Here is a 15,425-nt window from a genome sequence, read left to right on the forward strand (position 1 = left end):
ACTTGTTAGAATGAAGATGATGATGAACTCTTTCTATTAAGTGCTTTAATTATATTTTAAGGCACATGATTACTGACTAAGAAGTCCCGTGATAGTCATAACCTTTAAATCTGCACTTGTGTTATCTACATAACATTGAGTCTATTTCGAAATTGAACATCTGATGACTCATCAAAAGAAGATAAAAATAGCGTCAGTCCTTCCTGCAAATGAATGTATTAGTATCCTAGCAACAGTAGATAAGAGAGACTGAAGGAAAGCTGGATTCTCTTATCTATTTCGCGTATTATAATAAGCAACGACATGTGATGCGAAACAGGAAGGGGAGTTCCAGCAGTCTATCAATTTTATCTCATGTCTGGGGAATTATATAGGTGCGGTCAGAATTTCCTCCTCTCTCGTATTTGGGTATGCCTGTCTTATATATACCGCTGCACACATAACCATCATGTAGACGAGTAGCTAATTCAACATTTCTTCTTCAGCTGCTGAGAGGTGAGTAAAGTATATTTAATTTTAAGGATGCAGTAGAATTTTCTCAATGCAAATTTTACGTAATTACTAAGATCACAGTGTTTTCAGGTGTAATATATAGCAGAATCTGGTTCAATAAAATGTTTGGGGGTAAATATAGATTAATAAGCTTATGTTTCTTACATTATGTTTTGTCCTTTATATTCTTAAGTGTTGGCTTAGGATTCGGATTTAGTAAATACATGCATATAATAATAATAATAATAATAATAATAATAATAATAATAATAATAATATCTGTAATAGTAATGGGCTGGAGTGATGTCTGGGGGAGGTAGTACGGGTTTCCAATGTTAATGTAGCTTCTAAGGGGCTCTGGGTTCGAGCTCATCAATAAATGAGGACCTTACCAGCAGGGACCAGGAAGGATGGCCCGTTTGTCAGCGTCGGATTCATAAATGCCATCAGGGGCATCCATCGGACTTAATCATCGCAAATAGGGCGAAAAAAGGTCCTCAACGACCTAAGTGCAAGGATCCACCACGGATCCAGTTCTCGTGAAATCAATCAGTAAACACTCTCCGCTATCTCCCTTCAGTATCATATTCTTTGTGTGTTGCCTGGTGTTAGTTCTTAGCCTGTTGCGTCAGGGTAACCTCGAGGTGTATCCTAATGCAGGTAGATTGTAGTGGTGAAGGTTCTAGACGATCATGCCCTAACAATCTTGACAACGCGAGGTACGATAGGCCATTTACTATGGGTATAGAAAACTGGAGAGAAAAGTATGATGCAGCAGATGGACAAACAATTTCCTTAAGTTGGCGTTCTTCACACATATCCTGTATAAAGAGCGAACCTCAAGTAATGTCATCAATTTCAGGGGATTATTCTACGAGATACTTTAAACAAAAAAGTTTAACACAATTATGTTCGTTTTTTCCTATCCTTTTAAGATAAAAATGATTTTATACGAAACATCTGATAGCATGTTTTGGGATAGTCATTGGCTTAATTTCCAATGTGCTCAGTCAATTTAAAAGAGCTGTGTATTATGATAATAAATGATTCAAAGAATATTAATTTTTTTTTCCTTGAATTGTGGAGAAATTTCATCCGAAAAAATTTGACTTCATTCTGCAAAGGAATTTTATAATGTAATGCATTCTGACAACGCTGTAAAGGTTATTGCCTCGAGAGAAGCAGATACATAGGCCTAGGTACCCTGAAGCTCTCGTATGCGTTTGTGAGAGGAATGGAGGAGACAACGACAAATTCAATACAATCGGTAGATGTAAACGTGACACAATTATTGTCTTTAAAGATATTTGATTTATTGTATGTAAGATTATCGATTACTTCCTTAATTAAAGTGGGAGGGAACTATTTCTAATTGAGTGAAGAAAGTAATTGCAGTACGAGAAACGAAGCTTTTTAAATCATTAATTTGATTTATAGGCTATAAGGAATTGCTTATGTGCAGTGAATAATTAATTAAAATTAAATAGAGGAGTTTAAAAATAAAATTATTCATTTCGTTTAACATAAAATGAGCATTTCCTATTTTCTGTTTTCTCCTATGGAGTTTTAAATGTTTTAAATTTTTTTATAACACGGAATAAGAATCATTATTCTGTATGTTCTGTAGAACATTAAATTGAAATATGAGTGTAGAAATATTTCTTAAGTTGTGACGTTTATTTTAAAATTTCCAAATTTGTCTGTCACATGATATGAACTTCTTCAGTCTCGTTTCTCTAATAAACACAAAAATTAAACGGTCTAATAAATTATTATATTCTATATTTTTCTTACGATTTTAGAAATAATGTAGTACATGACAGTCAACTCCGACTTTCCCATACTAAATAAGTCAGGTGAAAGGTTTGTTCAGGGCGACACAACAGCCTACTGGCATTCCCTACTGATTACAGCGTTGCACGATCGCACAATTCATTCACGTTTTTCTGGGAAACTATTCACAATACAGCAAAATGGTGATTTACTCTTTTGCTGCTCTTTACTAAAGAAATCATCCATCAGAATAAATGACATTTCTTACTGTTCACTATATATATATATATATATATATATATATATATATATATATATATATATATTTATTTATTTATTTATAACTTTTTACTCAAATTGTTATCCTAATGAATAGAATTTCATATGCACACTCGATAGGATTACATACTTAGGACTTAATAAGAAAGAAACCGTTTCAAGGTGGGAAAACTGGTAGATATAATATCACTTCGAACACATAAGTGATCATTATAACTGAGTTTGCTTCTCTCTTCTCCTTACAATTGAGTGGGGCTTAGAACAAAAAGCAGGTAAGTGACGGAAACCTAGTTTTGAGGAAATTACAATTAAAGTTCTACATGCAATGAAATATTATACACTAGTTTGGCGAAATGATGCCCATATAGCAGCACTGCACAGTGTGATCACTTACCTGATTTTATCCCAAAGAAACATCCTTTTGGGCTATCACAACACGCATTTACCTCATTTTTAATAATGTCACTTACCTGCTTTTTGTTCTAAGCCCCTCAATTGTGCCTGAACATGCCACTTAAGTGAAAACAGATTTAATGGAATGTTACTTGTTTCAGAGCTCTGCTTCAAGATGCGTACCGTGTGTATTTTCATGCTGATAACGGCTGTGATTGCACTGAAAACAGCGGAGGCCAAAATTTTTAAGAAATGCGACCTGGTACATCAGCTCAAGAAGCATGGAGTTCCCAAAGACGAGTGGAGCGACTGTAAGACTGTATTTAATTCCTGTTCTTTTCCCCAAAATTAATATTTTTATTACCGATGGTCAACAGTTCGGATACTATCACTATCACTCATATGGATCGGTGCTAGTTCACACAAAGAATATTCACCCAAATTAAATTTGATCCACGGACGATTGATGGACTGGAGAATGCACCCAAATAAATTGACCCAATTAGAACAAAGAAAATTAACATATATTATTTTTTAGTTGATAATGCAATAATTTCATTACATATCTCCTGAAAAACTTTAGATCTATTTTATTGCAGAAACCAAGCCTTGGATGGATTTCTTCAGATTTGAATGTTATAATCACAGGCACGCAAATATTCAACGACACAACCGTCGTCTTTGAATTAATCTTACTTTTATGGAATATTTTGCAGTCTTATATCTAAGATTTTATATTTTCGTGAAATCTGTGAGAAATTTTAAGTATTTGGGATCTATTATCCACGAGTCTGGGAGTTGTGAAGCAGCAGTAGCGGCTGGTGGTCAAAATAATGTTTGTGCTACAATATCTATATCTGCCTACTATATACACTTATATGTATTTATCTTAATTTGAGTCTCTCCTAGCGACGAAATATGAAGTCCATACGACGTTCCTTCCTACTGCAGAACTTGTCAATTACTCTGGAGTTAAACCCCTCCATCTTGGACATCATACTCTTTTCTATTGACAGTATTGCAAGAGCAGTGAGGCGATCCTGGGACATAGTGTTCCTTAAAAACGTTTTTATGCGTTTAAAGAAAGAAAAACATATTTTTGGCTCAGCAGTGTCATTGGTGTTGTAACTAAAATATTTAACAACTTCGTTACTTCACAGAATGGATCCTGTGAACTGTTGGAGGCTATGTTATGTATTGTAACAATTGAACAGCTCCATCTATATTTCGGAAATCGGGTCTTCCATATAGAACTCCAAGTTTTTGTCTTTAACACTCTTTTGTTCAGTACAGTATAGCTGTTGACAGCAACTTCAAGTTCGCATTCAGGAAAATTATGCGAAAAATTGTCAAAAAATTTGCTGTTTAACAATTTTGTTGCGTCTAGGTAGGTTAAAGATTGAAACGATAAGTAGTTTCCTGAATTATACTGTCACATAATTCCTTGGCTTCAATTTTCTGGACTGACTGATTCAGGAGGAACCTCAAAAATCAGGTAGATGGCAGCAGCGGTCAGACACTTGAATTACCAAACACATTGTACAAAGTTCCGAGTTCTTCCACAAACAAGCATTCTTTCGTTACGCTTTAATTTTGTAATCTCCAAGCTGTGTTGTGCTGAAGCTGACTACAGCACTTCCCCGCGTAAAAATAGCCAATCAGAGCAGTGATTTCAGCTTCGCACATGCTCTTTAGTTGTCTACATTCTCATGTAGAGTTTTGAGTAGCACAACGTACTGCCTGAGGCACCAAAGAGCGAAGAGCGAAGACTAAACACTCTATAACGCGTCGTGAACATAACCACGGGAAATTGTCAAATGACAGATCAAATACTATGGTGGTATTACAAATACATTATTTGAGAAAAATTATCATTATGCTGTAGCACTGTAGCACATAAGGACGGGCCGCCCCCGTGAAGCAGATGTAGATTACAGAGTGCAACAGGCAAGAAGGGCAATAAAGATGCTGAATGGGGTACTGTGGAGTAGGTCCATTTCCAAACAAATGAAGAAAAGAATTCTACAAACTATAGTTGAATCTATACTAACATACGAGGCAGAGGGATGGGCACTTGTTGAACGTCAGAAATGTAAGATACAAGCGACGGAGATGGAGGGAATAAGAAGAGCTGCTAGAGTATCCAGATTGGAAAGGAGAAGGAATGAGGATGTGAGAAAAATGGTGGAGATGGAAGAGTCTGTAATTGAAAGAATCGAGAGGCGAACCCTTCAATGGTATGGGCGCGTAAAAAGGATGAAAGAAGAAAGATGGCCAAAGATTATTCTGGAATGGTCACCTCGGGGAAGGAGGTAGCGTGCGAGACCAAGAAAAATATGGAAAGCTGGTGTCATGCAAATGATGAAGGACCGACATATGCAGGAGGAGGATTGGCGAGAGATCGAGAAGGATGGCGGAAGGGAATTCAGGGCAACCGCTGAAGAGTGGAGAAGCCCACAAAAGTAAAGAAAAAAGGAAGATATTTTCGTGACTGTTTGGCCAAGCATCTGCATAGAATTGCAATACACCAGTCTCCTAACTGTCCATTGTGCAACTCAAATCAAGAAATGGATTCAGAACATCTCAAAATCTGTGCGTCAGTGGCTAACCATGAAAATATCTTTGAAAAATATTGGAGTGCAAGAGGTCAAATGACTTTATTGTCAAATGCCTGGCATTAAAAAAACAACAATATTTTCGTTTTTGTGACTCATTTACTCTTCGTCCTAGATCCAACTCCTGGATCATTGTGTCAACATTGGATTGCTCTTTCTTTAAATAATGTATGAGTTTGTATATAGTGGAATGTTTCTTGCAAACGGCGTTCTGGAAGCGATTATGCCATGCTTCCGTGTTGTTATTCGTGCGTGGTTCATTCCAGCTAGCTGCTTAGAACTGATTCCATAAGTGAAAATTTATACCTTCAAAATATTCATCAAAACTTAAGAATTTTGTAATAAAAATATCATCACGGAAACGAATTTTGAATTTTTGAGAAACACTTCAAAATATTCATACTGTATATACTTTAACATTTGCTAAAAATGTATTTATTATGAAATGAACTAAACTTTATCGCAGTGGGTCAATTTTTCGTGAGTGAGAGTGAGAATGAAAATTTATGGATGTAATCACTTTGGGTGAATATTCCTGGATCAATTTTCTGGGGGAATTACTTTGGGTGAATTTTCTTTTTGGTCAACTTCCATTGTGAGGAGTAGCCTGGTTCACATTCATTTTAAACATAATCACCATTTAAGCCTATGTAAATGCATGTTATAAAGGAAATGGGAGAATCCAACTGCTTGTTGAAACTTGTTTTATCCTATATACCTAATAATTATTTGGTTACTTGAAATGAAATATACACTGGCGTGGCAACACTGTTGATATTCTAGGAAGTCGTAGCGTTACTGTACAGGTTGATATTAGTGTACTGTCATGTTAGTGTGCGTGTCATTCAGTGTCCCTGACATGTATGATAAGAACAGAAGCACGGAAAGTGAAATTAATATGCTTGAACATGGATACATTCAAGTATCGGTATGCACAAAGTGGCTGTGAATCAGTTCCTATACAGGTGTTTGACTCAAACCGTTTATATAAATTGTTTTAAGTATCATACACAACATGACTACGGGTGGATATTTTCGCCGTTTAAATTCTCTAATTAACAGCGCTTGTATTTTAGTTTTAACAAGAATTGAAAACAGCTAAAATAATAAATAAACACAGACGGGTGGACTGATTAATATATTGATTCACACGATGCGTTTGAGGAAAAACATTCATTTCTAACACGCGTATCTCTCGAGGAAGTTCATGGCTGTCAGGTAGAGTAGTGGGTTCTATGAATATTTCGACTGCATGTGAGGGTTCGATTCCCGATTCTTCTTTTCATACTCTGTAACTTCTAACTCCGATTCCAGGTGATGCTAGAACTTTCTAATGTAATCAATCGAAACAACACATGAATCAGAATGTTCCACAGAAGTGTCTATAAAAGCTCGAATCATGTCACTTTTGTAAATTCTTTAAGACTGTACACTAGGATGCAGATTTAAACTGTAAGGAATCAAGTTCCTAAAGTCGTACGATTTGTAACAATTTCGTCATAAGTGCGTAAGAGATGTCATTTCGGTTAAAAACTGAAAAACAAAATCCGTACAAAGAAATTAACAACACATTTTTAATTTCAGAACACTAGCCAATTAAAGAAATGACACTTCTGAATAGTTTATTCTCTATTCGGAATGTACTTTTAGCCTTAAAACTAAAGAAAAAAGGCATTTCACTAACAACTTGAAATTAGTGTAACTCTGAAAATATTGCGATTAATACCCATGTTTATATGACATCTTTTGCTCAGAATGACTTCGAAAATAAGCTTCGTAAGTGACGGTAAATCCTCGTGAATCACCCTGTGTATTATTTCATTGTCAATAATTATTTTACATCTCACGTGATTTTTCCCATCAAATGTAATCACTTTATTTTTTGTTACTCAAGTTTGCATACTGAATTTATTTGCTATTTCACTGAGTTTATAAAAAATAATTGTAGATTTGCTGAAATACCCAAAATGACTTATTTGTATGCAAATAAAACAGTGTTCGAAATCTTATCTGTAATTCTTAAAATTATTTATTAAATTCTCTCGCAATTACTTAATGGCACAGTCAATATAAACACCAGAACTTAAGAATGGCGGAAATGACGGAAGTGGTAACCTTCTTTGTGAGTAACAGATGCATGTATAATGACACAGAGGTGGCGGCCTCACCATTATACTTTTCCTACACAACACTCGTAACGTGACTAGGAGACATTTAGCATCAAAAGAATAACCGGACTAACCATAAACAACATAAAGCAAAATAAAATACTAAAATATGTCAAAAGAGGAACGTACCTGCTCTATGACATCAATATGCAATGTTCCCTATTGGCATAGGTAAAAATTCTTCGGTGTTGTAGTTCATTTTTCCTCCCTTCTAATAAATATAAGACTCTGATTTTGGGCAACAACTATTGACCAACGGCAAAGTTCACTGACAATAATACAGTTTGATCCGTTTGGGTATGGATAATATTAATTTATTATTATAAAGTTATTACGATAGTAGGAAAAATTTTTTGCTGGTTATATTATTATTAAAAGATTGGAGTTTCCATATATGACAATCAACAATGCATAATCTGAAAGGACAAATGAAAATCGTAGATGATTAAAATAGGCTACTACAAATCAACAGCGAGCACAATGTGTTCTTTGGTATGCTAAATTTGAGAGTTAAAATAGTTCAAGGGGAATTTTGACGTAAGTAAGATGTGCGTAATGTACAGTAGTGGCAAAAAAACCGAACCGACCCTTGTAGCTGATTTCAGAGCCTTGTTCACTCCAGAGCACGATAGACTGGTAACTAAGACTTTCGTGGTTCGAATCCTGCCTGGAAAGGAAACTTTCTTGTTCCTTATTCTAATTTATTCCCAATACTATTCGATTGCAGCGATATTTTACTACTTAATTAACTAATTATTCCCAGAACATGAATTTTACCAGCTATCGAAAAGTATTGGGAATAAATTTGAATAAGGAATAAAATAAGTTTCCTTCCCAGGCAGAAATCGAACCACGAAAGTCTTAGTTACCAGTCTATCGTGCTCTGGAGAGAACAAGGTTCTGAAATCAGCTACAAGGGTCGGTCCGGTTGTTTTTTTTTTTGCCATTACTGTACCTAAACACGATTCCATAATGTTGTGGTATCGAAAATTTGTACAAACAGGTTGTGTTAAAAAACATGCAGGAGGCCGCAGACGAAATCCAATACGAGAAGCAGCTATCTCTTGGCTTGGTTTCCTAATCTCCCCAGATCTAACCTCTCCGGACTTCTTCGTGTGGGGTTTTGTTGAAGACATTATCTATTCAGAGAAACCCAGGAAAATTATTAGTGATCTGAGAGTAAAAATTACTCAAACTTTTCAACAAATCACCCCTCTTATGTTACAACGGACATGGGCTGAATTGCATCACCGTTATGAGTTGTGTAGGGTGTGCAATAGGGGTCATGTTGAGGTCTGTAGAATCTCTCATCTTTCAGATTTCTATGCACAAAGTTTCAACACATAAAGTTCAGTAGTAAAGATTTTACAGTGTTTTTATTTTACCCATACCCAAACGGATCACCCTGTATGTTTGTGTTGTTGGTTTATGGAGTGGATGAAAACATAAATAGAGTGACAAAGTTAATGTTGTGTTCATTTTGTTTCAGGGGTGTGTATTGCTAAGGGTGAGAGCAGCTATAATACGAAGGCAATCAACACTCACAACCCGGATGGCAGTTACGACTACGGTATATTCCAGGTAATGTGATAATATGAACGATATTATTTGCTTTGCACTGTAATCTTAGTCAAATATCACTCTTCAGAAGGGGCTAAGTAGTGGCTTCTAACTTTCTATCCAAATTTTCGATTCTGTACCTGTAAGTTCACGATCGATATTCCATACTTTTGCTTCATCATATATTCCATTTGTTTGGATCTGATGTCAGTAGAGTTCACCATAGTGTTGTAGTTTACATTACAAGAATCACTTCAAAAGAAATGCATAACATTTTTTTAATTTAATTTTTATCTCACAGTTTTGTTATTTTTACGGAATATAAATACATCCTTTAAAACAAAATGTGGATGATAATATGATATGTGAGAATTATAAGGCAATAACTCTACTGTGTACAGCTTATAAAATTATGACTAATATTATATGGAAGGAATAGTAGGGGCTACCAGTGCGGATTCAGACCGTGAAGATCGACGGTGGATCAGCTATTCATAATGAGACAAGAGACAGAAAAATGTTGTGAACAGAACATCGATTTACACTGCCTCTTTTTATATTTTGAATCTGTATATGGTAATCTAATACGACAATATGGGGACACATGCATCAACTCGGTTTTCCAAGGAAACTGATAAATATATGCAGAATTGTGTCATCTGAACCAAAGACAACAGTGAAATTAGGAAAGATTACAACTGAAAATTTCAAATTGAAGAAAGGATCTAGGCAACAGACGGGCTGGCCCCTCTCTTGTTTAATATAGCCCTACACATTGCAATAATAAAATCAGAAGTGCAAATTAATGGAACCGTTTTTAATAAGACACAACAGATTTTACGCTATGCGGATGATGTGGTCATTACCGGAAGGAGGATACAAGATGTTGAAGAATCCTTGTTAGCGTTGGATTACGAAACTCAGAAGTTGGGATTTAAAATAAATACAAAAGAAATCCAAATTTATGTCAATCGCCATAAGACGAAACGATAAAGTGAAGGGAGTTAAAATTGGAACATACAAGTTTGAAAAGGTGAAATAATTTACATATCTCGGGTCAATATTGACAGCAAATAATGACCTAAGGAATGAGGTACAAAGAAGAATAAATCTGGCTAACAGGGCATATTATTCACTTTTACCAATTGTTTTTTTTATTATCCAATTTAATAAACCCTATTTCACCCTGAGGTATATTAGGGTTACAGTTGGCATCAAAATATATATTTTATAAACAACAAACAATAGTAAAGTGATAACATAAAATAGTGGTCACAGTTACAATTCACATGAATTATGCAGAAGCATGCACATTAGTGAAAGAATGGCTCCTGTTAAAGATTAATGAGATGTTTGAGGAATAATCAATATAAAAAGTATACAAGAATGTCTAACCGTTTCAGAGTAAATCACGATCTTAAAAAATAATCAATAGTAGATTAATATAACAAAGTTTCACTTTCACTTTCACTTTCAAATTAATACTTAATTCATGAACAATGAAACATTTAAGAGTAATAAAAGAGATATTACAAGCAATGATTTACGGCTACAAGTTACATACATGATTCAGGAACAATTACGATAATTAAAATATAACACAAGTAATGACTTACAACTAACGAATACCGAAATTCTTGAAAGGCAATATACAATGGTAGGGTAATACAAAAGATTTAAAAACAAATGTAAACAGTACAGTAAAGGAATATTAGAAAAAATGACTTAAGATTACAAATTAAACACATTCTTTTTAAAGCAATAGGTAACAACAAAGAGATACTAATAACAATACACTGACTGTAAGTTACAGATTAAACACATTATTTTAAAAAACAAACACGCGAAGGATTAATAGCTATTTTCAGGCATCATTCAAAGGGACCATGACTGTAATTCACATCTTCTTGACGTTATTTCGTATATTATTTTGTGTTTCAATCTATTTCAATTTGTTATTTTTCACTGTAACAACAAAACATGTTTCATAAAGCCTCAAGACATTTCTCTATACTTATTGTATCACGGTTCTCTTTGTTAATGGCAACCTGTAATGGTTATAGGAAGAAATATATATATATATATATATATATATATATATATATATATATAAATGAAAATAAAATAGTTATTAAACAGATTAAACCAATTGTTAAAAATAAAATAATATCTAGAGAAATCAAAATTAAGATTTACAAAATCCATTAAAACCCATTATAACATATAGTACAGAAACAGGTCCTAAATAAAAATACATCCAAACAACTTGCAGTATTTGAGAGGAAAATCTTAACAACGATTTTCGGAGCAAATGAAACAGTGGATGGATAGAGAGCCAGATATAATAACGAGATATATGAACTGTATAAGGAGTCGGATTTGGAGACTCACGTAAGACGTCAAAGATTGAGATGGTTGGGACACGTCACAAGGATGGAAACTACAGGGACATCATTTTATTTTTATTTGCATTTTTATTGTACCTGCATTTCTGAATGTACTTCACTCCCACCCCTTCACTAATGTCCTTGCTCCCGTCAGACACACAAACTTACGGCCGCTGTTGCATTCGAAGTCTTCAAGCAGTGAAGTAAACACTGCAGTGTATAGTGTGTTTCAGAAATATGGTTGCGTTTTCTATAGAAGAAAGAACCCATATTAATAATATCGTACTAAAAATTATATTCAAGAAACGATAAATTAAATTTCAGAGAATATGCTTCAAAATGTTTTTAATAATATGCGTAAACAATTGAAGCCTGCATTGTAATGAACGGCAACCATTTTCAGCAGCTTGTTTAAAAATTCAGATTAGCTTATTTTGAACTGAGGTGGCTAGAAGCAAAGGAATGCTAGTGACATTTGTAATAACATGAGTTAAGTGCATCCAGTGTAAGCTAAAGTATCTAAAATTTTAGTGGCAAAGGGATATTTTAATCGCATCACACATTAAAATTTAAATAAAAATTTCACCGATTTTACGAAAGCTTAAATATTTAAACCCCATTTTCTCAAAAGTAACTTAAGTGCACTTACAGCCCTTTACTTATGACCCCCTCAATTTAAGTGCACTCTCTATATTGTATGTTAGCACCAATAATTAATATGCTAAATAAAGTAGACATTACATAACGAACATAGCCGCCTGAAAAGTTGAGTTTTTGAAAAAAAAAATGCTACTACTCTATTGTATTTTGATAAATTCCGTAAAAGTAATCATCAAACAGAAAATCGTAATATCGTATTTCCCTACAACATAAATGGATACACTACTTTTCTCTCCTCCTATACCTAGTAAAATGATTTGTTTACATAATGCACTAGTAACATCAAACACCTGTAATGGAAGGGGGCAACAGTGTTTCCGAGTATAGCCAGGTTAATGTTAAAAATGTTGGTAAAAATAAAGTGATATCCCTGTACAAGGATAGTGAAGATTGTCTTCAATAACAACCCAGATGGAACCAGATTAAGAGGAAGACCGAGAACAAGATGGTGGAATTGTGTACGAGTGGATGTGAATAGATTAGGAATAAGGAATTGGAGGGAGATTGCGATAGATAGAGAAGTATGGAAGAGAGCCATAGAGGAGGTTAAGGCCCACTTGGGCTGTAATACCAAATAAGAAGGAGAAGAAGAACAAAATTACAATTTTCCAAATAACCCCATCCTTTTCAATTGTCTTACTCCATCTTGGAATTAGGACCTGCATACTCATACGGTAGAAAGTCTGGACCAGCACGTTTGAGCCGCTGTTTAGCAGCGTTCACGAGGGAGTCATCATCTTCAAATCCCGTTTCGCGAAGAAATTCCTTCACTGTGCCAAAGAGATTATACTCCCACGGTGCCAGATCAAGGCTGTAAGGCGATTTTCAATGTTGTCGAAGTTTTCGGATTTCGTCCGTGGTTTTGTGACTGACATGTAGCCGGACATTGTCGTGCAACAGTAAAATCATTCTGCTTTTGCTGATGTAGTTGAAAGATGAAAAGTAGCTTTGTCAGAAAACACCACGGAACGAATAAATTCATCATCGTTTTCAATTACATGCATATTTATGCAGAAATTTATTCGTAGCACTTTGCCCTCTGGGTTTAGAGCTTGCAGCAATGTAGTCAGTAAGGATTAAATCGCAAGCGCTTGCGAAGAATCTTGCCTTAAAATCAGTGTACCATTTATGGATTGTAGGCCCACTGGGTGGATCTGCATCAAAATTTGTTCGGTAATGCCGTTGCATATTAATAACAGACTGGTTCACATGAAAACCTAGCTTTTCTGTCCTCTAAAGCAGCAATTTCGTCCAAAACAATGAACAAATTTGTTTATATACGCTATTATGAGGCAGTGTTACCAACTGGGAAAACAATGTTCGTCACAACAAGACTTTTTGAGTTTCTCTTTACATTGGTGCTATTTTCATGCACCTCAGATTCATAGAACGTAAATTACATGTGTTCGAAACCGAAGGAGCCCTGTATTATCGAGTACATTTCTAAGCAGTTGATCACCAAGCACCCTTTAAAAGTTATGTAATTCCGAATTTGAAACATGACTATACTTATAACAATTAAAGTATTAAATTTAATTAATACAGTATTTAGTTAATTTAATTCACAATATCTTACAATTAAGTTTAAAATTCCTGCATTTTTTTATGTTTTTACTGTTAAGTAATACTTTGCCTTCTATCTTCCATCTGACGTCACGGAGTACAGAGAATGGCTGAAGTGTTAGTCACGTGATATATTATATGACCTGATTTTATTAATTTACTTTGTTTTTCAGATCAACAACAGATACTGGTGCAAAACCGGTTCGAAGGGCCATGAATGCAACATCAAATGCGAAGGTAGGCATGGGATTTTAATTTTCGCATTAAAAAGTATTTTAGTAGTCCTCGATGATCTTGTAACTACTGTATTGTAATCTACAACGAGAGGCAGCGAAAAGTTACCGCACTAAGCAGCGGGCGTCGTGGAACAGAGTGCCCGCAATCCATTGCTCAACTCGCCGGTAAGCTGTAGCATCATGGGCGGGCTTTCAGTTTCAATACGATAGTCCTAAAATTCCCGAGTGTTGGGGATGAAGTGCGCGGACAACGGGAAGCGTACGGAGTGTTTACTTGACGAATGAAGAGACAAATAACACAAATAATGTTCAATAATAAGTGTAGTACGTGCGCTCAACGAACACGTCAATCTTTTTACTGATAACATGCCCATTCCTGTCTCTCCATCATACAGTATACGTATATCTTGCATAGTGCGGTAACTTTTCGCTTCCTCCATCTGTAGTACTACTAATACATACTGGTTAAATTTGTTACATTTTACGTTTTCATTAAATGTAACATTCATGATATTAAGTGTTTCGTTTAAATTGTACTGTTTCTTGTGTCTTCAACACTAGAAGACATGGAATATTAAAGCAGCAAATTTTGTATTTACAGATCTTCTGAACGATGACATATCTGAAGACATTCGTTGTGCCCAACTTATCAAGAAGATGCAAGGCTTCAAAGCTTGGGTTGCTTGGAACAAGAAGTGTAATGGAAAACCAAAGCCTGATATTTCCAAATGCTAAATGAACTTCTGCATCATTTACATGATAAACACCGGAAAATACTCTTCGTTTTTAATTACGGAGAACATATTCTTGCTTTAAATTTGTTTTGTTATGATTATTGCATAAAATGTAAAATTGCTGTATTGATATTAACTTATGTTGTAATTAAGTTCTCAAATTGTGTTACAATAAATTATTAGTTTTATATTTTTACCGTTACCTCTATTTTGATCACAAATAACCTCTCCTAGTCTAATACTTACTTACTTATGGCTTTTAAGGAACCCGCAGATTCATTGCCGCCCTCACATAAGCCCGCTCTCGGTCCCTATCCTGAGCAAGATTAATCCAGTTTCTATCATCATATTTCACCTCCCTCAAATACATTTTAATGTTATCCTCCCATCTAAGTCTCTTTCCCTCCGGTCTCCCAACTAACACTCTATAAGCATTTCTGGATTCTGTCAGGTGAAGAATACATTGCGTGCAGTTCTACGCTGTGTAACTTTCTCCAGTCTTCTGTAACTTCAGCCCTCTTAGCCCCAAATATTTTCCTAAGAACCTTATTCTCAAACACCCTTA

The 15,425-nt window shown here is 35.0% G+C and overlaps 1 protein-coding gene across 1 annotated transcript; it reads left to right on the plus strand.

Annotated features, from left to right (window-relative positions):
- Positions 1–351: 351 nt before the first annotated feature.
- On the plus strand, positions 352–15,050 carry LOC138694083 (lysozyme c-1-like). The gene is made up of 5 exons (XM_069817730.1): positions 352–495; positions 3,099–3,248; positions 9,210–9,301; positions 14,064–14,127; positions 14,728–15,050. Exons 2-5 carry the CDS (start codon positions 3,113–3,115, stop codon positions 14,859–14,861), a joined length of 426 nt encoding a protein of 141 aa, XP_069673831.1. The 5' UTR covers positions 352–495; positions 3,099–3,112; the 3' UTR covers positions 14,862–15,050.
- The last annotated feature ends 375 nt before the right edge of the window (positions 15,051–15,425 follow it).

Source organism: Periplaneta americana, chromosome 2 (genome assembly GCF_040183065.1).
Source record: "Periplaneta americana isolate PAMFEO1 chromosome 2, P.americana_PAMFEO1_priV1, whole genome shotgun sequence".
NCBI lineage: Eukaryota > Metazoa > Arthropoda > Insecta > Blattodea > Blattidae > Periplaneta > Periplaneta americana.

Coding starts and splice junctions, on each gene's coding strand:
- LOC138694083 (XM_069817730.1), top strand. CDS start 3,113: ATGCGTACCGTGTGTATTTTCATGCTGATAACGGCTGTGATTGCACTG. Junction 3,249..9,209: donor CAAAGACGAGTGGAGCGACT/GTAAGACTGTAT, acceptor ATTTTGTTTCAG/GGGTGTGTATTGCTAAGGGT. Junction 9,302..14,063: donor ACGACTACGGTATATTCCAG/GTAATGTGATAA, acceptor TTTGTTTTTCAG/ATCAACAACAGATACTGGTG.